General features: G+C 44.7%; 1 protein-coding gene across 1 annotated transcript in view; it reads right to left on the bottom strand.

Annotated features, from left to right (window-relative positions):
* The window catches only part of xpr1 (xenotropic and polytropic retrovirus receptor 1), a 129,179-nt gene that overhangs the window by 46,227 nt on the left and 57,618 nt on the right, over positions 1 to 25,334 (bottom strand). The window contains exons 3-7 of the mRNA XM_003219859.4: positions 22,516 to 22,617; positions 11,295 to 11,518; positions 9,518 to 9,667; positions 9,144 to 9,227; positions 1,410 to 1,491 (exon numbers count right to left, since the gene is read on the bottom strand). Of these exons, the coding sequence (XP_003219907.1) occupies positions 1,410 to 1,491; positions 9,144 to 9,227; positions 9,518 to 9,667; positions 11,295 to 11,518; positions 22,516 to 22,617 (642 nt within the window). The remainder of the gene's footprint in view (positions 1 to 1,409; positions 1,492 to 9,143; positions 9,228 to 9,517; positions 9,668 to 11,294; positions 11,519 to 22,515; positions 22,618 to 25,334) is intronic.

The following is a 25,334-nucleotide window of genomic DNA, read 5'->3' on the forward strand; positions in this document are numbered from 1 at the left end:
AAACAATAACAGAAGTTTTAAAATAAAAGCACGAGTTTAGGAATAGTACTTTACATTTTCCACAAAATTTAAGAATGATCTTGGAATTTTATTTTTCTCAAAGAGTAACACTACAGTCTGCTCCAGTAAATAAGATATGCTCCATAACATTTTTTTTTTAAAAAATACACCAGTTTCACCCACTTTCTGGCAATAATTCATTGTACTTTATTGTTCTGATTTTGTTTTGTCAGCAATTACAGATTGTATAACTCCTGGATAGAACTGAAGCAGAGACATGATTTCTTTTTACAAATAATTGTGCCAAATCTATTCCAGAAAATTGAACTTCATTTCCAGAAGGTCAGAATTAGTTGAAATAGAGCCTGTAATACAGCATATTCAATATCCATTCAGCAATTGCCAAACTGAAATGTACAATAGTATAGGTGTGCCTGACTATTTAATGGCACCAGTTTCAGAACTCACTGACTGGCTTCTTTTGGAGAGAAAAAATAATGCAAGTTCACCTTAAAACTATATTCCATAATAAAAAGATCAGTTACACCTATTATATAGTGTTTACTGTAGAAACTCTCTGAAGGCCAAATACATTTGTACGCATGTCTAATTATCTGACATCATGGGCTCGGTATGTCTCTAAGCATGTATGTTGCCCTTCTTTACAAAATCACTGAAGAATACATAAGTGTGAAGCTGCACAGATGTGGAAGTTCTCCAATTCTGTTTGCTTTCACCTAACTCATGTACAGGCTGTTCCCAAATTACAAACAACTCGTAGTTAAGAACAGGGGTGAGACAGCAGGAAATGAGATAAATCTACCTCTAGAAAGGAAAATTCACTTCTGAAAAAATTATAATGGGAAAGGTGTCTCCTCTGAAGATTTATCACCAATCCTTGTTTCTACAACAAGTCAAAGTTTTCAAAATCTAATTATCATAGGGACAGAAAGTGAGGTGAAATCTTCTGAACAGGGGCACAGACATCAAAACAAACACCATAGGGGTGTTAACCCTTCCCTATGGCTGGAGTTACACTTAAAAATGTACCTGTTCCAACTGACATACAAATACAACTTAAGAAGAAACCTACAGAACCTTGTTTGTAACTTGGGGACTGCCTATATTAGTCCAAGAGACAGTGATTTTCTGAGGACCAAGATTAAACAAGTGGCTCTCAGTCATAATCACAACAGGCATTTTGCTCAAAATAGTAGTATTAGATAATATAATGTCATAGATAAAACTTTTAGTGTAGTTTCCAGTTGACCCTACATTCATTCATTAAATGTCCTTATTTCTCTTGTCTTTTCATTTGCAAATGATGGAGGAGCCCAAACAGATTACCCAAAATCCACTCTCCGCTACCATGTAAACTTGTAAGTATAGGAACATAGCTAGAAACCTACCTGAAAGTATGAGGGTAACATTCAGCACAATTAATATTCCACAGAATAGTCCAACCCTGAAAGTAGTCCATGCTGGTGCAGGCTGCAGATAAATCAGAAAACAGCTTGAGTTGTTGTTTGTACAAAAATGCTTATTGGTTGAAGTAAACTGTTAATTTGTTCATCTTTCTCTGACACAACTGAATCTTTTAATGCATAAACACAAGCCAGGACACAGGAATATTATGCTGCCAAGAAGAATTGCAGCTGAATTCTCACCTAAGAAAACCACTAGTGCTCTTTAAGTTTGCCTAGTTTTGAGCCAAAACTGAAAAATTATGCAGCATTTTTACAACTAGGTCTCCTAACATTAATTTTCATTTTAAAAGCACCTGTCATGCTAGGAAAGAGTTGATCAAAGCTTTCTTCCCAGTGCAATTTTCTCTGTGTAAAGGCCCCACACCTGCTATTTGCTCCACTGAGGGAAAAAAAAACAGAGGTAGGCAAACATAGGATCCATTTTGGCAAGAACTATATTCTACACCTTCACAGTGTTGAGTATCTTGCCTACGGACAGGTTGCTCACCTGTAACCATGTTTCTTCGAGTGTACTCTGTGAATTCACACTAATGGAGAAGCTGCGCCTGCGCAGGTTCCGACGGAAACTCTTCCAAGCTGAAGTTCAAATTTTGGCGGTAACCACGCCCCCCTTCCCAAGGGGCATATAAGGCAGCCCCAGGCGCCCGCTCTCCAGTTCCTACGCCGCCAAGGCAACGAGAAAGGGAGAGGTTTGCCAGAGGGGAAGGAAGGGCGGGTTTGTGTGAATTCACAGAGTACACTCGAAGAAACATGGTTACAGGTGAGCAACCTGTCCTTTTTCTTCGTGTACTCTGTGAATGCACACTAATGGAGACTAACACGCTAAGGTCCCGGATGGTGGGACAAGGCAAACTCGACAATCAGTGAATGTCCAAACACATGTTTATTAGGACATAGAAAAAATAACCGTCCCAAGGGACCAGTGCAATAAATTGTCCGAAAGGACCAGTGCAATGCAACATGAGCATCATAGAAGAAGAACATAACATGGAAGGAATTTTTCAATAAACATGATAGAGAAAAATACACAATTGCGTAGTGCATATAAACGCTCTCCCAGGGGGAGAGGGACAAACACATCTTGGTCTTTGGCATATCCGCCAGGGCCAACGAGGCGGTACAAAGCAACAGAGCAACTGCTCAATACAATCATGGGAAAAAAACATATCCCTAGAGGCAGGTATGGGGAAAAAACCCCGTCCAACTTGAAGGAGAGGTATAGAGAGTCACCTGTGGGTGAATATGAAGAGAAAAAACGTCTGAGAGTCAGGAGAGGCAAGATGAGAGTACTGATCTTGCAAAGGCCGAGTCTTTAAGGGCCTTACTGTCCAGCCTGTAGTGAGAGACAAACGTGAGAGGGTTTGACCAGATAGCCGCTTTACATATGGAGTCAAGCGGAATACCCCTAAGGAAGGCGGTCGACGCCGAGAGGCTCCTAGTCGACCTCGGGCGGATGGAAGGAGGGGGAGGTCGCTTGGCTAGTTCATAGGCCAACTCAATGGCCTGAGCGATCCAGTGGGACAGTCTTTGGGAAGAGATGGGATTACCCAACTTGTCCTGGGCATAGGCGACAAAGAGTCTTTGTGACTTACGAATGTCCTTAGTACGGTCCCTGTAGAAAAGAAGTGCTCTCCGAACGTCGAGAAGGTGCAGTTTTTGCTCGAGAGGAGAGGAGGGGTTAGAGAAGAAAGCTGGTAAGACAATGTCCTGGTTGAGGTGGAAGGCTGACACCACCTTAGGAAGAAAGGTAATGTCCGGGCGAAGAACAGCGCGGTCATGGTGGAAACGAAGATAAGGCTCGTCGACTCTGAGGGCAGCGAGCTCGGATGGCCGTCGTGCCGACGTGATCGCCACCAGAAAGGCCAACTTCCAGGAGAGCAGGCGTAGATCGGTCGAGGCAAGCGGTTCGAAGGGAGCAGAAGACAGTTGAGAAAGTACAAGTTCGAGGCTCCAGCCCGGCGTAGGTGGTAGCGACGGCGGGCAGATGTTATTGTAGCCCCGGAGAAAGGTTTTGATCAGGTGGTGAGAAAAAAGAGATGGCTGGCCGTGGCGCTGAAAAGACCAGGAAAGAGCTGCGAGATAAGCTTTTATAGAGGCAAGAGAAAGTTTCTTCTCGACGAGAGTCATGAGGAAGTCGAGGACCACCGATACCGAGGTCGGGAAGGTGTCGACGTTACGGGATCGAAGGAAGGCATGAAAGCGAGAGAGTTTGTAGGAATAAGCCTTGGTAGTAGACGGCTTATGGGCTGCCCGCAGGACGTCTTGCAGATTCTGCGGAAGAGAGGCTAGGTAAGAATCCTCCATGCAGTGAGATGAAGGGAAGAAAGGTCCGGGTGAAGAATTTTGCCGTCCTCCCGTGAGAGAAGGTGCGGCGAGAGAGGCAGAGGGTGAAACGATCCTCTGGAGAGGCGAAGAAGGGCTGGATACCACGGTTGGCGGGGCCAGGCCGGAGCTATGAGAATCGCCGTGACCGAGATCGAGAGAAGTTTTTCGAGAACTTTCGGTATGAGGGGAATCGGTGGAAAAAGATAAAGCATCTCCGCCGACCAGTCCAGAAGAAAGGCATCCCCTAGGCAGCCGGGGAAAGAGTTCGGGGGGAGCCTCGCTCCGTAGCGGGGTAGCTGAGCGTTGTGGGGAGACGCGAAGAGATCCAGAGTAGGGCGCCCCCAGAGGCGGAACAGACCGTCGAGGACCTCGGGATTGAGCTTCCATTCGTGAGAGGAAGAAGTCATCCTGCTGAGGGCATCCGCTAAGCCGTTTTGGGCGCCCGGTAGGTGGATTGCAGAGATCTGTACGCCGTGGGCTATGCACCAAATCCAGAGACGAGAGGAGAGGAGCATCAGTTTCCTCGAACCCGTACCACCCTGTTTGTTGATGTAGAATACTGCTACTAGATTGTCCGATTGAATGAGGATGGACTTGTGGCGGATGAGGGGGGAGAATGCTTTTAGGGCTTTGAGAATGGCGAGAAGTTCGAGGAAGTTTATGTGGTTGGCCCTCTCTGACGGGGACCAAAGATTTTGAACCGTTAGACCGTTCATGTGGGCTCCCCAAGCGTAGGTGGAGGAGTCTGTGGTTATGGTTAGCGATGGCGGGGCTGGATGGAAAGGAAGGCCCTTGCACACGTTTTGGTGAGACATCCACCATGAGAGAGACTGGCGGACGGACGACGGTACCGACAGGTATCTGGAGTTGTGGTGGTGGAACGGTTTGAAAGTGTCTATAAACCACCTTTGCAGGGTCCGAAGGCGCAGCCTGGCAAACGGGGTCGTGAGAACCGTGGAGGCCATGTGGCCTAGAAGGACCTGAATGACACGGGCTCTGACCCTCCGGGCAGATCGACAAAGGGCGATATGGTGGCGGAGAGCCAGGAATCTGTCGAACGGAAGTGACACAGTCTCTGCGACGGAGTCGAAGAGGGCCCCGATGAACCGGATTCGGGTTGACGGGGAGAGATTTGACTTCTCGGAATTGAGTTGGAGGCCGAGAGATTTTAGAAGACGCAGCGTGAAAGAGACGTGATTTTGGAGAAGAACCGGGTCGGGCCCGACGAGAAGCCAGTCGTCCAGATAAGGAAAGACCGTGATGCCATGTAGCCTGAGGTGGGCCGCTACGGCGGCGACAACCTTGGTGAAGACCCTCGGGGCCGTGACGAGACCGAAGGGCAAAACGGTAAACTGGTAGGTTTGGTCGAGAACTTTGAAGCATAGGAACCGTCTGTGCGCCTCTCGTATTGCCACGTGGAAGTAGGCGTCTCGTAAGTCTATGGAGGCAAAGTAGTCTCCCCGCTGCAGCATCGGGAGGATAGAGGCAATAGAGACCATCCTGAATTTGGAGGGGCGAATGAATATATTGAGTGCCCTTAAGTCCAGAATCGGGCGTAGCCCGCCTCCTCTTTTCGGGACTGTAAAGTATCTGGAGAAGAAACTTAAAGGGTCCAGTTCGGGAGGGGAGGGACGGATAGCGCCTTTGGCCAGTAGCGCTTCGACTTCGGCCAGTATCTCTGGGGAAGGGTTTGAGTGGAGAACGTGACCTGTAGGAGGGAGGTCCATGAACTCTAAGGCGTAGCCGTCTTGGACAATGCGGAGAACCCATGCATCTGAAGTAATAGAGTCCCATTGATTGTAGAAAGGGGCTAGTCGGTCTGCAAAGATACCGAAGGGACGAGGCAGCGTGGGCTCTACAACGGTAGCGGGCGAGGAGCTTTGGCAGGGGTTGGCGTCAGGTACGCCGATTAGGCTGCGGAGGAGCAGGGGTGGATCGACCGCGTTGCTTTTGCGGATGAGGTCCCCGGCGAGGTTGGTGATGGGCTTGATTGTTCGAGCCCGAAGGCCGCCTGAAAGAATGGTGTCTGAAAGATTGCGGCGGGAAACGGCGGGAACGGTGCGGGAACCAGCGAGTGCGCTGAGGTTGAGGTTGGTCGCCACATTTAGACGCAAGAATTTTAAAGTCATGATTAGACTTGAGTTTGTCATCGGTACCGGCGTGAAACAGTCCGAGCGCGTCAAAGGGAAGGTCCTCAATGACCTGTCTAGAAGATGAGGAGAGACCCGAAGACCTCAGCCAGGCGTGGCGGCGAATGGAAATCGCGTGGGCAATCATTTTACCCGCAGTATCACCTGTATGCTTCGCCATTTGTATTTGGTGGTGAGCGAGCGAGTCTGCCTCCTGTTGGAGGGTAGTGAGGACGGAGCGGTCTTCGTCCGACATCTTAGCGAAGAAGGGCTGCGCCTTCTCCCAGATAATTTGTTGGTAGGCACCCATGCAGGCTCCATAATTCGCCATGCGGCAAAGCAAAAGGGCTCCGGAATAAAGTTTTCGACCCACGGCGTCGAAGCGCTTCCCCTCTCTGTCGGCCGGAGTATTCGACTGACGACCTGAGGATTGAGAGGCCTTAACGACCAGGGAGTTAGGGTCGGGATGGTGTTTGAGCCACTCCAGGGTATCATCGTCGGTACGGTACCAAGTCTCGATCCTCTTCGAGGTCGGAGGAATGGAGGAAGGGTTTTTCCAGGAGGCCTGGATAACGTCCAACAGATAAGGCAGAAAGGGGAGTAGCGTGGCCGGCGGAGCTTGGGCCTGCACCCTTTTGAAGACTGGGTCAGACACTGCTTTGGAGGTTTGCTTGATCTCCAAACCCAGGGCGTCGGCCATCCTGACCATTTGCTCAGCGAAAGCGCGAACATTGTCAGTAGGAGAAGGCGGGTCCGCCTCATACGCGTCGTGGGGAGGAGAGAGGTCGAGACCGAGAGAGACCACCGAGGCCGAGAGGACAGAGTCTGGGCGGTCGACATCAACATCTTCCTCCCCAGCCCCTTGGGGGGACTGAGGGGGAGAAGACAGCACAGTCTCGGGAGGAGGCAAGGCCTCGCGGGAAGAGAGGGCCGGAGGCCGAAGGTCCTTAGAGGCTGAGGCCTGGGCTGCCCGAGCCAGGCGAGCCGTTTGTCTGCCACGCTCCGGTGTCGAGGTGGGAGGGAAGAGCTGTTGGCGCGACGAGCGAGGCGGCGCAAGGGGCTCCGGCACCGGCACCCTGACCACCGTTTGGGTAGAGTGGTGGGGTGAGTCCTGCAGCTCCCCATCAGACAGGGGGTGCAATGGAGACTGAGAAACATCTCTAGGCCTCTGGGCTGGTACAATAGGAGAAGACCTTCTCGAGGAAGTTGTCGAGGAAGATGGCGGGTCTTTCTTTGAGGAGGCCGAGGAGGAGGAGCACTGAGTTAGCCGTTTCTTCGCCGGCGGTTGCTTGGATGCAACCCTCAAGGACTTGCCAGGTGTGGGAGGAACCACAGCTGAGTCGGATTGCGCTCGACGAGACTCCTCGTGAGCCCTTTTAAAGGCTATTTTGATAGCAGAGGAGGACGGAGGGGAACCGATACGAGAGCGGATCGAGGTCACCGAAGCCAGAGAGCTCGACGTCGAGGAAGGTCCCACCTTTCCGGAGCGGGTCGACACGGTCGCCGTCGTCACAGTACACGGTGGTTTGACCGGTTTAGCGGCCCTGGAGGTCTTGGACGCTCTGGACGAGACCGAGGAAGCCTTGGCTGCCGGAGGCTTAGTTGGTGGTGCCGACATAGCTCTCAAAGCTGAGGACGCCGACGTACCCGACGTCGACGGAGTCGGTTCTGGCGCGAGAGATTTTTCGTAGAGCGCCGCTCTAAGCCTAGCGGCTCTGTTCTTTCTGGCCTGAGCCGTGAGAGCTAGGCAAAAACGGCAGGTACTGACCACATGAGCCTCGCCAAGACAGAAGAGGCACTTGGCGTGGCCGTCCGAGTCAGGAATTTTAGCAGCACACTGCGTGCAACGCTTGAAACGAGTAGTAGACATGCGAAGAGTCCGAAGTGAACCTTGCGGCGGAAAAAAAGGAACTGGAGAGCGGGCGCCTGGGGCTGCCTTATATGCCCCTTGGGAAGGGGGGCGTGGTTACCGCCAAAATTTGAACTTCAGCTTGGAAGAGTTTCCGTCGGAACCTGCGCAGGCGCAGCTTCTCCATTAGTGTGCATTCACAGAGTACACGAAGAAAAAAATAAGTGTTACCAATGTTACCAAAGTGTAACACAACTAATGTAAAAATATTGAGTATGAATATTTCTATACATCATGGAGTGTAAGATTTATGTAGGTGGGAAAGGTGCTGGTTGGGAAAAACTAATGAACCCACCCTGAAAGCCATCAGTCTGCTCTTAAGTAAAAATAAATACCATGCTGAATTTCATCAGGAATTTCCTTTGTTAAAATGACATATGAGCTTCATCATGTATGTGGATGTCAGCAACAAAGGTGTATAATAAACATTGAAAGAACTGCTAATAACAATGGGGACAGGTCTTAAACACCAAGAATGCAGCTGAACCCAAACTATAACCAGATCACTACTTTCAACCTCCTGGAATTGGTACAATTGCTACTCATTCCCTCTTCCTGAAGAGTCTTGTGTTAATGGTTCAGGGAGAGAACCAACTAACTGTTCAGTGCCTGTTGGTTCTAAGCAGCTATCTTGTTTTATCTCCCAAAGTACAAGGGCAAGGACTGGATGTCAGATACTTCAAGCAACAAGGTAGATGACATCTCTAAGAGTCACTTGGGTCCAATGCCTCTACAGAACTAATGCTTCAGCTGAGTAAGAATGGTGAAATAGATTGGCAGCTCCAACCCTGCCAGGACTAGGACCTACTACTGGGAAGCCAAGCAGAAGAAGGAATATGGAAGTGGGGTGCCCAGATAAAATGCCAGACCCAGCAGGCTTTGACAGCTGCCCAAGTGAACCAGGTACTAATATTAGACCTAAAGAAACCCTTTTCTAGATCCCAAAGTGACATATATTTAATAAGTGTTTTAATATTCCACTAGAGGGAGAAAGTTACAAAGTGGTAGACTTGGTGGAGAATAAACATTACAGATGTATGAGAAAACAATCCATGGAACCATCTACTAATGCTAGATAAAAATAAGCTAGGTTTTAAAGCACACATTAAATCCTGCCTTGATTTTAGTAACAACTTTACTGCCACTTACAAGTACTCTGAAGTAAAAATCAAATGAAAATCAACATGAAAAGATGGTCAAGATACGAGGCTTTACCAATGCCAGTTATCTGAACTGTGCACAATCACTTATATGGGGCAACATATTATTCAGTGCTTCTAATCATTTCATCACCTGCGCTGCTCCAAGTGGTGGGACACGTAAGCGCTTCATGGCTTTCTGACGGTCTCCATCTTCCAACTCATTGGTTACCACGGTCTAAGGCACAAAAGGAAAAAAGAAACAAAAAAGAAAGAGGCAATTAATCATGATAGTAACATTTTTCTATTTTTAGAGACATATGTAAGTCATGCTTACAAGATAAAATGAGTATTGATATTAGCTACCATTCTAGAGCAATTTAATGGAAGGGGAAATTGTCAGAAATTCAGATATTTCAGCCAGAAAATTATCTTGCCTTCAGATGATGTTATCAGCATTTTAAGAACATTGAAGTATTTTTTGGCATGTTTACACACTAACAATACATTCAGGTCAATATACTCTACCTCTGTTTCAGAGATGAGTTGGTTGATTTTCTTGCAGGTATAGAATGGTGCCACTTCAACATGAGCCACTCTCCAATCTGCACCTCGGGGTGTTTCCAGGATCTTGTCATGTTTCTTTAGGATCTTACGGAATCCTGTGAAGTTTAGATTCTACAAAAGTAAAGGAAAAACCCACAAACTCCATTATTTTCTTTTTGGCAATTAATTCTGTAATTGAACTTAAGACTCAGAAGTTACTTATAATATCTTGATCAAGTTTAGCAGAAAGGATAAGGAAAACATGAACTACTATGCATATGTTTAACATTATTTTCTTGTACCTTATGAGATTAAGTTAAGAAACAAGAATATTTCACTACTATATCATGGCATATTTTATTACACAGACAAGAAAGTCAAGTGATGTACAAAAGGTTTACTTTGATTTAGAGATTTCTCTCTACATCCAAGGATCTGTAATAATGTAAGAAAGTTGTCATTTTAGCCACAAAAACACGTTCAAATATGAAGGAAAAACACAGAATGCTTTATACTGTGTCTATGCAAGAGGTTACAAAGCTCTGCTGAAATTATTTTTGACTGAATTATGATTGGAGTGATTTAATATTGAGCTTAGCAGTACGGAAGAAAAGGAAGAGGTAGCTGGAAATAGGAAGGCAATGCATTAACGATTCATATTACTGCCAATGAAAAACGTTAATTACTCTCTCTTGAAGAAACCCAGCATTTCCCTCCCTAGAGACCCTTATGGCTTATTTTATGAAGCTGAAAAGAAAAATGAAACAAAGCCATGATTTTAACCATAGATTTCCCTGTGTTGAATAATTTTGCTTGCTGTGGGAGTAATTATAGCTTTTCACGTACCACAGAAAGCTGAAGCCATTGTTAAATCTAATATCATTGCATCACATGTTCTGGACTTTTTGCAAGACTTTTTCTATCCCACTGTATAATTTCAGAAGATAGAGAGTTTAGTACAATGAATATTAATTTAATCTACCTCAAAGGAAAGGAAAATGAATGACCAGAAAGGGGTTCCTCTTTCTGATCTTTCATGGGGTTTCAATAGAATACTATGGCCACAGATTAGATAAATAGATTGTGAACAATGTCACAAACTGGCACTTTATTTTTCTCTGTCCTAGTACATTCTAATACCACCCTGCAACTGATATTATATGTGAAGTCTGATAACGCTATCAATATGTCTGAAGACGTTAACTGAAATCTATGAAGCTCGTCTAAAAATGCTGTCAGATTCCTCTATTTCTCTCATCCCCTTTTCCTTTGAAAGAAAGTGTACATTATATAAAATGGTTGCACATTCTTGTTCTTGAAGGTAATGTAGAGGTAAAGTGGCTAATTACTTTCCTCTCAATGGACTAAAAATAGCTGGGATGAGTTTGATCACAAGGAATTGTATCCCACTCTGCTCAATCAATTTTGCTCAAAGTCAACACAAAAGATCTTTCTGGCAACGTGGTAAAATACTGGAAATTAGTTGTGTGTTCAAGCTTTCCATCTGAGTCCATGGCTTATTGATAACTTCCCAAATATTATGCAAAGGACAGTGTGACTTGAGGTTGTATGATCTCATTTAGTCATTTCCAGTATGATTACTTAAATGGCAAACTGCAGCCCTATAAATCACAACAAAAGTAACCCCAAAGAAATAATCAAGACACAGGTTACCAAAACTGAGATTTCCAGCTTAATCACTTAGGATATCCCTAAATGGAAGGGTAGGTAAATCTGTCTTAAGCAGCATGGCTGATACCTGATAGTTCTGCAGTAGGATGAGGCTGAGGTAGAACTCACTGAAGGCCAGTTTAAGATCTTTGATGTTCCTGTGCTGCACACGCTCCTCGTGGGACAGGTGGAAGACTGGCTTTCTACGTTGCCGCAAAGTAGTAAGACCACTGGTTTCCTTCTGTGCATCCAGGGTTGACTGTAATTCATTCTGTAGCGTAGCAAACCTGCGCTGAGCTTCTGCAAGTTTCTCTATAGAAACAAATAAAAGGAGGTGACTACAGAGTGCAACAAATAAGCCCATACATAGGTTGAATGTTGGAGTATTTCACCAGGAATACTGTATGAATATGTGTAGCCTGTCCTTGCAAATAACAAAGCTTAACATTAGCAACCATGGTGAAAAGGCCAGATTTCTGTTGTATCTGCATCAATTTCGAAATATAGATGTGAAAGTGGAGGGTCTTTGGGGGGGGGGGAGAGATAAAATGTTCACAAATTCTGGCTTTCCCCCCTTCTTTCTCTCTTATACTTTACACCACAAACTCAAGGGCTGAAGGCTGAATCCGGTTCACCATGTTATTTTATGTGTCCCTCCAGCTGCTGGACTACAATTCCTGTATTCTTGACTAGAGCTGATACAGGGAAGTGAGGTCTGAATCTAGATACAAGGCTTGTAGGTATGATGTCTGACTTTGAAATGTCCTTTAACCTTTCCCCAACCTCAGAGCCACAAGGGCTGCTGGGCTGCAGTTCCATGACCCCTGTTTGAATGGCAGATAATCAAAAGTGATGAGAGCTGTCGTTCAATATCATCTAGAGACTCAAACTAGGTCAAAACTAAAGAGTACCGACCACTAGGTAAAAAAGTATAGTTGGCCCTCTGTATTCACAGATTCTCTATCCACAACGCAATATCAGCAAATAAGTGACAACAGCATGCCACCCCATTGTTAGATTTATCATTACCATGTTAAAATTAGTCATAATGACTAATGACTAAAGTTTTTGCTCTCACTGTGACTGGAGGAAATCATCCTATTGAAAGGTCTCCAGAACCGCAGCCAAAATTAGGAGAGTAGAGTTTCATGGAATGTATTTCCTTTTTCAGCTCAGATTACGCAAATCCTGATGAGGCTTTGTTAGTGGATGTATACTGGGAAAATTGCCACAATTCTCTACCTATTCTTTGAATTCAAACTCAGCCTCTGCCAAAACAAGCTCAATTGAAAAGTAGGCCTTGCTTTTAGGTTTTAACAAATGGCTGTCTGTGTTTTATGAAGGAAAACTGGTTCCTACTTTTTATTCTGGAGCACATGGTTAGTCTGTGAGAGAAAAACTGTTTACCAGGAATGAACTTCCACAGAAATGGAAAAATTACTGTAAGAAGCGACTGGAGGGGGATGATGATAAATCTTTATTATTACCCAAACATGCACAAAGCTGGCATGATTTGTTGTCTAGACCTCAATCAGTATCATGTGAAGAGAGATAATTAATTATTTACATATTATACAATTATTTATTTATTTATATTCTGCTTTTATCTCAACATGAAACACAACAGGAGTTAAGACAACATATAGCTAAAATATAGCAACTTACAAACACTGGAAAAAAACCCAAATCTTATCAAAATATTAATTTGAAAGTTTCAAAATGATAAAAATACAACACACTGAAATTAAAAGATTTTCTTCACCAGGCAGAAAAGAAGAAAAGAAAGGGGCCAACTTTATTTCTTATAGCAAGGAATTCTACAGACTTGTTGCAGCCATTGCGAAGATTCTCCCTTGTGTCCTCACCAAACATATCCTTAATATTAGTGGGCCTTATAGAAAGCCCTCTCCCGAGGACTATACACTAAGCATGGGTTCATACTGTATATGCATACATTCAAAGAGTTGTGAAGATATTTCCATCCTGATCTGTGCACACATACTAGCAGAACGGAGTATATATAGTACAAGGAAAAGGGTACTAAAAAATAGTAAACATCAGGATACAAATGAAGTGTACTTGATCTGAATGAAAACACATATGGTTGTACAAACAGATGAACATTTTTGTACTTTATGAGAATTTATAAGACATATGTAGTCTCTTACAGTCAGGCTAGTTAAAGCAGTAGTTCATGGGCCAGTGCCGGACCCCAAGCTATTGTCTGCTAGTCTCTGGCAAGTTTCCAAGAAGGAAAGAAACAATGGTTCCCAAAGGGCACAAATGTGGGACTAGTCCCTATCCCATTGCAAAATAAATACCACTCCTCAATGTCAGATAGCTTATGATGCACTACAGGATGTCTGCTGCCCACTCTTTTTGTCCCTGGAGAATTGTCATAAGATTCAGAGGAGGAATTTGTGAAATAATTTTGAGAAAGTGGGAAATTTGAGAGAGGAAAAAGATGTAGGGTCACATGGAGTATATAAAAATCTGTAACTGAAAGCAGCGAAGAACTATGGCCACCATCATCACACACAGAATCCTGGAAACATGAGGAATTGCCAAAGCATTGGAAATGACAAGACAGCTGACAAATAACATTTGTTGAAAGACTGGAAAGCTCTTGTCCAACAGGGAGACTAAAAGGTCCAATACATGTACCTTCTTAGAGGAAGCTCAGTCCACTTATAAGAGTGAGAATACTGAATAGATGGTTTGTGTGTTGCATCTACAATGTGTTTAATGGAGACATAGAGGGGAATCATTAAAAGATCTTCAAAGCCATCAGTTTTATGGTCTGGAGGTTTTGACAGCTAACTTCCTTTTTTGGTTGTTGAGAAGGTAGCCACTGGAGAAAAGGAAACCCTTTAGAGCAGGGGTCCCCAAACTTTTTAAACAGGGGGCCAGTTTACGGTCCCTTAGACCGTTGGAGGGCCAGGCTATAGTTTAAAAAAAAAACTATGAACGAATGCCTATGCACACTGCACATATCTTATTTTGAAGTAAAAAAACAAAACGGGAACAAATATATCCTCAATGTTAATAATCATAATAATAAAAATAATTGTCAAGGACAGAACGCCACAAGATTCAAAGTAACAGAGTTTATTAGATTACAGAACTCAAAAATGCCCGTAAAACACAAGGGCCAGGCAGTTTTTGCCTTTAGGAGCAAAAAGGGGCAAAAGTAAATGTTCAAAAGATAAACCGGATTAAACCGGAGTTTAATCCGGGTAAAAACAAACTGCTTGCTTCAGCCTGGGTATAAACGAAACGAAAGCCAAGGAACAAAAGATACAAAGAATGCAACTAATTGGCAGCAGATTCCTCTCTGCTGCCAACACTGTGCTTAGAGTAACTTGCGTCGCTCCCCCACACACACAGCAGACAGGATCTCCAACACGAGTAAATCAGCCAAGGATTGTAGCAGTTGAGTAGACCAGTTCCGTTCCGTAGATCAAAGCCAGAAGCAGACGTTTGTAGTTTTTCCAAGTCCAAGAAGGGGGGAAGACAAGCCGTGGTCAGTTCAGTCCGAGTTCTCAAAGCAGGAGATGGCGTCCGTCAAGAAGACGACGGAAGGTCAAGCTAATAAGAGTAAGCACAGGTTTGCACAAACAAATGCCCACACAATCCCTCCCGCCGTCTGACCCTGGATTCCAATCAACTTACGTCACAGCACAGGAAAGCACACAAGTCTTCAGGGAAGCGTCCCACACACACACGGATCCCAAGCGTTTGCCCAGATTACCTTGCCCAACGCAATTTGCAATTGCTCTCAAGCCCCATTTTATGCCAGTTACAAATCTTCATCACTGTCAGCTGTCCTCCTTAACCCGGGCGTTTCCTCATCACTTTCCTCGTCAGAGCTGGAACACCTCTGACTACGCCCAACAGCATCTCCAGCTGTGGATCCCGTCCCATCCCTCCAGCTAAACCATGGGTCTAATCCTGAAGGTCCCCATTCATCTTCTGTCCCATCATGGCCAGTGGCACCCACTTCCTCCCTTACCCGAGTCCAATCCATCTCATCCTCCTCTGAGCTAACCAGCCCCTCCTCCATTCTCTCCGTAAACCCTTCGAAAGACTCCTCGTCAGATGGTGCTGCAAATATGTCTCGCAGTCTTTTTCTCTCTCGCTCCTCGAGAGTATCTGACTCTCGAGGAGTCTTACGCCCACGTCTGTCAGTAACAGAGCCATGAGGCTCAATCATAACACTATCCCCTCTCACAAAGGCCTCCTCCCCCGATGGCGGAGAAGTGGCAGTGATACCCTCCGCTATAGCACCACGACGACTAGAGGTATCAAGTTTCAACAGCGAACGATGAAAGACTGGATGGACCTTTAAACTAGACGGTAAACGCAAACGAAACGCAACAGAAGAAATCTTTTTAACGATAGGAAAGGGACCCAAATACCGAGGCGCAAACTTTCCCCCAGCCTGTTTAATATGTTTGGAAGATAACCACACCAAATCCCCTTCTTCCAACTCCTCCCCTGCCTGCCTGTGGCGGTCAGCCTGAGTCTTCTGCGTTGCCTTAGCTTCCAACAGTAAGCGACGGGCAACATCATGCAATGCAGCCATTTCCGAAGAGCGGTACACAGGGTCCGAAGAGACCACATTGGTCGACGGCGCCACACCTCCCCGTGGGTGAAAACCATAAGTTAGCTCAAATGGCGTATGCTGACTAGACGTGTGCACCGCATTGTTGTAAGCAAATTCCGCCACCGGTAACCACTTTACCCAAGCCGTGGGTTGATCTAAACAAAAACAACGCAGATACTGCTCTAAGAGCCCATTAACCCGTTCCGACTGTCCATCCGTTTGCGGATGGAAAGCTGAAGACACGTTTAACTTAGTCCCCAAACACTCATGGAAGTGTTTCCAAAAGCGTGACACAAATTGCGGAGCCCTATCTGAAATAATCACCTCGGGTGCTCCGTGCAAACGATAGATGTGCTTTGTAAATAGTAAGGCCAACGTAGGGGCCGCCGGAATGGTTGAACAAGGAATAAAATGAGCCAGTTTACTAAATAAATCCACCACCATCCAAATACAAGTATAACCCCCAGACTTAGGCAAATCTGAAATAAAATCCATGGAAATGATTTGCCATGGCCTCTCCGGAACAGGTAAAGACGATAACAACCCTCTAGGGCGCCCAACAGGCGTCTTACTCTGCTGACAAACGGCGCAGCTGTCACAAAAGCGCAGAATGTCTTGCCGCATCTTTGGCCACCAGTAGCTCCTGGTGATAAGCTGTACGGTCTTGAACCTGCCAAAGTGCCCAGCCATGGGTTCGTCATGGTGGGCTCTAATCACCTCCAACCTGAGGGTCCCTACTGGTACGTAAACCTGCCCCCTACGCACCAATACCCCGTCTTGATCCTGGAGATGCGGCAGTATGGTACGGTTACCTGCAGAGAGCAGCATCAGTTGCTCCTGAGTCCACACATCATCCTTCTGAGCCTCAAGGATCTGGTCATGTAACCCAAGCTCATTATCTACAACACACAGAGAGGCAGTAGGCAAGATGGTCTGACATACTACCTGCTCATTGGTCTTAAATTCCGGCTTGCGGGATAAAGCATCGGCCCGCAAGTTTGCCTTCCCCTCCACGAACTGCACCTTGAAGTTAAACCTGGAGAAAAACAAAGCCCAGCGGATTTGACGCTGGTTTAACTTCTTTGCTGTTTGCAAGTGCTCTAAGTTCTTGTGATCAGATCTGACCACGATCTGGTGCCGTGCCCCTTCAAGCCAGTGCCGCCACACCTCAAACGCCACCTTAATCGCCAACAACTCCTTCTCCCATATGGTATAGTTCTGCTCGAAGGGTGTTAGTTGCCGCGAGTAAAATCCACAGGGACGCAAGGTCCCTGAGGAATCCTTCTGAGACAATACAGCCCCCAACGCGTAGCTAGAAGCGTCCGCTTCTACCACGAACGGTCTGTCAACATCAGGATGGGTTAGTATGTTGTCCGATTGAAAACTAGACTTTAGTTGTAGAAACGCCTCGTGAGCTTCCCGCCCCCACACAAATGGCTGTTTCTTGCGCAGAAGCTGCGTCAAAGGTACCGTGAGCTTTGCAAAATTCGGAATAAACTCCCGGTAGTAATTAGCGAAACCCAAGAACCTTTGTACATCCTTCTTAGTCTTCAGCTCCTGCCATGAGTTGACGGCGTCAACCTTATGTGGGTCCATTTTAAGTTCCCTACCTGACACTACATGACCTAGGAACTCCACTTCAGGCACATGAAAGACGCACTTGGAAGCCTTGGCGAAAAGCCCATTAGCCCGCAGTCGGTGCAGAACCTGCTTGACATGTTGACGATGTTCTTTCTCGTCCTTAGAAAAAATCAAGATATCATCCAAATAAATCACTAAAAATTGGTCAATTAGGTCCCTGAACACATCGTTCATGAACCTCTGGAATACCGCAGGAGCATTACAAAGCCCAAAAGGCATGACTCGGAACTCGTGGCATCCGAAACACGTGTTAAATGCCGTCTTCCATTCATCCCCTTCCCGTATACGGATTAAGTTATAGGCCCCCCGTAGGTCAAGCTTGGTAAAGACCTTAGCCCCTTGCACCCTTGATAACAGTTCCGAGATTAAAGGCAGCGGGTACCTATCCCGAATGGTGTATTTGTTTAGGATCCGATAATCGCAGACCAACCTAAGTTCCCCAGTCTTTTTGGCTACAAAGAATACCGGTGCCGCAGTTGGAGAACTAGATGGGCGAATAAACCCCTTGGCTAAATTTTCATCTAGAAACTCCCGCAAAGCTTGCCTTTCCGGTACAGTCAAGGCATACAGCCTCCCTGCTGGCAGTTTCGCACCTTCTGCCAACTTGATGGCGCAATCATATGGCCTGTGCGGTGGTAATTTGTCCGCTTCTCTTTTACAAAATACATCAGAGAACTCCCCATACTCAGCAGGCACTCCCTCCATATCAGAATGAGTAACATTTAGAGTGCAACAATCCTGCCTCTTTAAGATCACTTTACGTGTTGCCCAATCTACTTGTGGGTTTACTACAGCTAGCCAATCCATCCCCAGGATCACATCATATCTAGGCAAGCTCGTAATATCCCACACAAACGTTCCCGTTACTCCCTGCACCTCCCACGTTACTGCTGAGGTTTCATGGTTAACCACCCCAGTCTCCAGCAGTCTCCCATCTGCTCCTTCCACCCACACGTCGCATGCCTTGCGCACTCTAGGAATGCCATGCTTCTTAGCAAACTCAATATCTACATAGGAGACCGTAGCCCCTGAGTCCAGCAGTGCCAAAGTAGAAACAAGTTCCCTTCCCCCAACAGATAATGTAATGGGTACGAAAACATGCTTCCTCCCCTCAGTTGACTGCTTGAGGAGCCCTAGTGCGTTGGACTCACGTCGCACTAGGGCTGGCCTTTTCCCGAAAGCTGGGAAGGTTTCACATTACAATTTTTGGCAAAATGCCCAGCATTCCCACAGTACAAACACAAGCCCAGCTGCCTCCTACGGCTCTTTTCCTCTGTAGACAGCTTTTTAAAGACCCCAAGCTCCATGGGCTCTTCCCCCATCACCACAGGTGCCCTGGTTACATGCATGGGTGGCGCACACATTGCTTTTGAGTGTTTACGAGCCTCGAACCTTGCGTCTAAACGCAGCACCTTAGCTACTAAGGCGTCCCAGCTTTCAGCCGGCTCCAAGCGTGCCAATTCATCCTGGAGCATATCACTTAACCCGGCAGTAAATAAAAGCATGAATGCATTTTCCCCCCAATCCAGCTGGTGGCGATACAGGTTAAACTTATTTAAGTAATCCAAAACAGTCCCCTTTCCCTGTTTCAACCGATACAGAGCCCACCCAGCGTTCTCCGTGCGGAGAGGATCCCCAAAAGTATCAGTTAACAACTTTTTGAAATTATTCAAATTGTCCTTGACTGGGTCATTTCCCAAAATTAAATTAGTGGCCCATTGTCCTGCGGGACCGGTCAACAAACTCAAAATAAAGGCCACCTTGCTAGTGTCTGTAGGAAAAGCATGAGCACTGAGCTGAGAAAAATAAAGCTCCACTTGTGCCAAAAAGGTTGGCAACTTGCACCTGGTTCCGTCAAAGCGTTCAGGAGTCAAAACATGTCCTTTCACAGCCTGAGCTGTTTGGATAACGGTAAAAGCCGTTTGCAATTGGTCTACTTTGGCCCTTAACTCATCCATCGTCTTCCTGACGGGTTTATTGCTGCAATAAACTTTTTATGGGCGTTGGGCAATCTGTCAAGGACAGAACGCCACAAGATTCAAAGTAACAGAGTTTATTAGATTACAGAACTCAAAAATGCCCGTAAAACACAAGGGCCAGGCAGTTTTTGCCTTTAGGAGCAAAAAGGGGCAAAAGTAAATGTTCAAAAGATAAACCGGATTAAACCGGAGTTTAATCCGGGTAAAAACAAACTGCTTGCTTCAGCCTGGGTATAAACGAAACGAAAGCCAAGGAACAAAAGATACAAAGAATGCAACTAATTGGCAGCAGATTCCTCTCTGCTGCCAACACTGTGCTTAGAGTAACTTGCGTCGCTCCCCCACACACACAGCAGACAGGATCTCCAACACGAGTAAATCAGCCAAGGATTGTAGCAGTTGAGTAGACCAGTTCCGTTCCGTAGATCAAAGCCAGAAGCAGACGTTTGTAGTTTTTCCAAGTCCAAGAAGGGGGGAAGACAAGCCGTGGTCAGTTCAGTCCGAGTTCTCAAAGCAGGAGATGGCGTCCGTCAAGAAGACGACGGAAGGTCAAGCTAATAAGAGTAAGCACAGGTTTGCACAAACAAATGCCCACACAATCCCTCCCGCCGTCTGACCCTGGATTCCAATCAACTTACGTCACAGCACAGGAAAGCACACAAGTCTTCAGGGAAGCGTCCCACACACACACGGATCCCAAGCGTTTGCCCAGATTACCTTGCCCAACGCAATTTGCAATTGCTCTCAAGCCCCATTTTATGCCAGTTACAAATCTTCATCACTGTCAGCTGTCCTCCTTAACCCGGGCGTTTCCTCATCACTTTCCTCGTCAGAGCTGGAACACCTCTGACTACGCCCAACAGCATCTCCAGCTGCGGATCCCGTCCCATCCCTCCAGCTAAACCATGGGTCTAATCCTGAAGGTCCCCATTCATCTTCTGTCCCATCATGGCCAGTGGCACCCACTTCCTCCCTTACCCGAGTCCAATCCATCTCATCCTCCTCTGAGCTAACCAGCCCCTCCTCCATTCTCTCCGTAAACCCTTCGAAAGACTCCTCGTCAGATGGTGCTGCAAATATGTCTCGCAGTCTTTTTCTCTCTCGCTCCTCGAGAGTATCTGACTCTCGAGGAGTCTTACGCCCACGTCTGTCAGTAACAGAGCCATGAGGCTCAATCATAACAATAATCATAACCATAATAAAAATAATAAATAGGGTTGGAAGAGACCCCTTGGGCCATTTAGTCCTACCTCGTTCTGCCTTTGTGCACCAAAAGCACTAGCAAAGCACCCCTTAATAATTTATTATTAATTAAATATAATTAAAATACCATTATAAACAAGCAAAGCTTTGGAAGGTGCGCACTGGCAGAGAGAGGAGGTGGGAAAGGCATGCATCTTTCCCTCCTCCCTCACCCTGTTTGCACCTCCTGAGAGGTGCTGAAAAAAATGGATGCTTGAGTCATGCTATCAGGATAACAACTTAAAAAAAAACTTTAAGACCAAGAGGTCTGAGTTCAACTATAACAAAAGTTTCTGCTTGAAGTCTAGTTCATCAACTCAGCTGTTCTTGGACTTAATGTTTCAAACTCTGTCATTCAAAACAATGCCATGAAATTAAAAAAAAACGTAATGTTTGTTGTTTACTACCGACCGTGCTGCTTGCTGATTGTAATACCAGAAGGGAATCTCTCTGATTAGCAGACAGGAAAAGCAATTCCTTCTAGGGTGCTTGCCAAAATTTGTTACTGTCAATCACATTCCCAGACACTCCCTGTTAGTTTCTGACCTGGCAAATGAACTGTAAATCTGTAAGGCTGACTATGCAAACTCATACTGTCTATTTAAATGAAAGGTCAGGTGTCAACAGAAACCAGCAGCCAAGGTGTGCTTAAGGTGTCTGCAAGGAAGAGTGGTAAATCCTTCCTCTAAATATATTAATGGAACTCGATTCTAAACATGGCATCTTAATGACATGTCAATGCAGGGCTTTAATTTGCAGGAAGAGATTACAGGCTAAAGTCTGTCTGAAAGTAACATCCACCGATTCACAAGTTCTGTTGTCTTGTTCACGCTGATAGAAAGTTAATTGTTGCTTGAGTGGGCCAAAAGAAAAATTTCTGCATAGGCTCAATACACATATTATCATTCTATTTTCAACATAAAATTTAGTCCCAAGCTGAGAACACAGCTCCTTTTCAGACATAATGTATGCACTTGCTCTTTGGGCTCAGGTACTTACTTCTTCCCTGTTAGCATAGCAGCAACATCAGAATATTTCACTTTTACACTACATTAAACTTAATTTATTATATTCCAGCTTCATGAAAGGCAAAAGGATAAAGAAGGTAACTTCTAAATGAAAAACTTCCACAGTAACCATAATGAATTCTTTTACCTGCCTAAAATGCCTAAAGGGTTAGTTGACAAAATCATACATAGTTAAGATAGCTTGTGTTCCAGCCAAAACTTAAAATGAGAAATAGATCTATGAGGTGTACATGACTAGCTATTTCAGAGCCTTGAATGAAGTTTGAAATCTTAAACTGTATTACTGAAAAGCTTTCCCTAATGCACATTCTTCTGAAGCTATGGCAATCTTAAGCCCTTTGGGGTTTTACTTCATGAATTTATAATTTAATTTTAATGTCAGATTACAGTGAGTCCTACATCCCACGAAAACTTAGTTGCTATTTAAGCACTCAGGACAATATCACCTTTAAAGCCTGTTGGAATGTCTAGGCTCTACAGAAGAATTCAGGTGCTGCTGCACAATTGCAGAAGGCCTCTGCCTTAACAGTATCTTAGAAATATTTTAAACCCTAAGAGCTCCAAGAAGTATTGTAAAAAGTTAAATGAAACACTGTTTAATTTACAGAGCAAGAGTAGGAAGACCTTAAAATGAAATCTTTAAACTCCAGAAACAGAAGCAAAGGAAGCTGATGTCTCAGTCATTGTTAAAAGCAAACATCTAAAATACATTGACAGTGTATTGTAAATCTATTTTTTCCAGTACCAAACAGCGACACAATCTAGAAAAAGATTAAGCTCCTTGCATCTCCATAAACTAAAGATGTGCCTTACCAGAATAAAATGTGTTGATTTTGGCAAGTTCCTTCTCACATGTTTGAAAGAATTTCTCTTCAAACTTGGCAAAGTACCTCTTCACCGTATCTTCATCTGTGACTAGAACAGAAAAGAAAACTTTTTAAAAAATGTACGTATATGTAAAAGCATTCAGACAAAAGATATTCATGCCCATTTTAATTTTTGTCTTATGAAGCAGTAACTGTGAAAATATTTCTCTGAAGGACAAGCTTTCTCTTTGTTATGTGTCTTGAAGTTGTTTTTGACTTATGGCTACTCCATGGAAACCTATCCTATGGTTTTCTTGACAAGACTTGTCCAAAGGGGGTTGCCATTATCTTCCGCTGAAGATGACAGTATGACTTGATGAAATCATCCACTGGATTTCCATGGCAGAGAACGGATTTGAAAACCAGTGTGCTAGTCCAAGACTCAAAGCATTCTCCCTGCTCTTGGAACAGGAAAATTGTCAAGAAAAATACAATCGAAGGCACCCTGAGAAGGTTTCCTGAGGGAGAGGTGAAGGCACCCTGAGGGGTAGGGGTAGGGGCTTCTAAACCTGTATGGGTATTTTTCTTTATTTTTTCCCCATATGAGCCTATCCGAAACATGATGTTTGAAAAGGCCCTTCTCTCCATCCTGCCACTTTCCCAGGCTTGCTTGCTGAGAAGGACATGGGAGAGTCTTTTGTATTCTTCTATAGACCCCCTCCCCTCCCCAAGGCTTGGTTGGTCACACTGCCGTAGCTGTCCTTTAATCTGCAGACAAAGATATTCCTCTTTCAAACTGAACTTCAGGTTTAACTGCTTCTAGGAAAGAAATATGCGGCAGGTATCCTGCTTTTAATATGTAATATGGGCTATTTTAAAAAATACTTATAAATTAATGTTTTGCAAGTTATGTTTTAACAGGATTGACTGTTTGTTTAATGCTTTCTAAATGTTTGTACTACATATTATTGTTCTTTATTATTTTTTATATTTAATTGTATATAGTACTACACAAAATTATCGTGTATCATGCTATAAAAATTATATGAACATTTTCCACTGGTAACACATTACTAAATATTATTTTTGCCATTTTGTTTTAACTAATATTGTAAAGCTGCTTTGAGTTTCATTTTGGAAGAAAGTAAAATATAAATCAAATACCCTATATACCCTGTATAATTCTAGAAATTTTAGTAAAAAATCAACACAAAAAAACTGAGGAGCGGCTTAAAGAGCTGGACATGTTTAGCCTGCAGAAGAGAAGGCTGAGAGGAGACATGATAGACATGTATAAATATGTGAGGGGAAGTCATAGGGAGGAAGGAAAAAGCTTGTTTTCTGCTGCCCTGAAGGCTAGAACATGGAACAATGGCTTCAAACCACAGGGAAGGAGATTCCACCTGAGCATTAGGAAGAAATTCTTCACTGTGAGAGCTGTTTGGCACTGGAACTCTCTGCCCTGGAGTGTGGTAGAGGCTCCTTCTTTGGAGGCTTTTAAGCAGAGGCTGGATGGCCATCTGTCGGGGATGCTTTGAATGTCATCTTCCTGTTTCTTGGCAGGGGGTTGGACTGGATGGCCCGTGAGGTCTCTTCCAACTCCATGATTCTATGATTCTAGGTCAACTTATCCACAGGTCAATGTACCATATCTTAACTCTTTTTAAAAAAGAAAACATTCCTTTTACTGACCACTTAGGTCGGATTGCTCTGGATCAGCTCTGTGAAGGCCAAGGGATAGTCCAAATTCAGACTACTCTTTTATTTTACCTGTCAGTCATCACCTGTAATAACCTCACCTTGGGTGATCGGGGAAGGGAGAGAGGAGAGGGTGATTTTTCCTCTCCAACTTCCTTCTCACTGCAGGAGACAGTCGACAGGTAAAGACTGTGTCATGTTCGGAGACTACAGTGATACAGAGAGCAGAAGGGAATGGTAAGTGTGGATGTCCCGTGGCACTGAACCATGTTCGTTGCTGCTGGATGGTCAGCTGCCACAGTGGCTGAAGGAGTGTCTGTCTGGCCCATCCTGAGGCAAATTTGAAATACATCATGCCTGACCAAGCCAAGTTTAGTGGATTAATGCTGATCCACCCTTAGAAGTGAGAACGATAACAGCTTAGTCCATTTTGAGATAACATAAAAGGACAAGTGACACCCTGTACTCTCAGTGGTGCAATCTCTGATCTTTTTGAAAGCCTGGATGGAGAAATGGTAGCGAGGGCCAGGGACAGCTTGACACCGGAAGCAGCTTTGGTACTTTTCATTCTCTGTGTAGTGACCCTCAATTTATCCACAGGTCATATCAAAATCCATAATTTTGGCCCAAAAATCTGCCTTCAACTTGTACTTGAAGTTAATTTATATATTAGTAGGTAAATATATAAATAAGATAATTTATGGCAAAGAACACCACTTCAAAGGCCTGTCAATCTACTATTTCACAAATCAGCACTTCATCAGAAAACCTGGCTTACCAGAAACCAACGCAAATTAATATACAATCATGGTAAACTTTAAACATAAAATGCCTACATACAAAACATGGACTTTGATTTGTAGAAATGGGAGGTAAACCTAATACTTTTGTGTGTCTGAATGTTCCCACAACAAACAGAAACAAATGAATTAATACAATTCATTTTCTTAGTTAGACATGAAAAGACAGAGCAATTATGTACAGTCCCACCCATGCAAAAAAACAAAAAAACAAAACTGGGATGACCTGAAACTAGATTTCATGTCAAGAAATACATATAAACGTCCACATGTACAATGAACCTTTGCACAAAAATGCCCCCTTCCCTGCCCCAAAATATGATTGCTT

Source organism: Anolis carolinensis, chromosome 4 (assembly GCF_035594765.1).
Source record: "Anolis carolinensis isolate JA03-04 chromosome 4, rAnoCar3.1.pri, whole genome shotgun sequence".
Taxonomy (NCBI): Eukaryota; Metazoa; Chordata; class Lepidosauria; order Squamata; family Dactyloidae; genus Anolis; species Anolis carolinensis.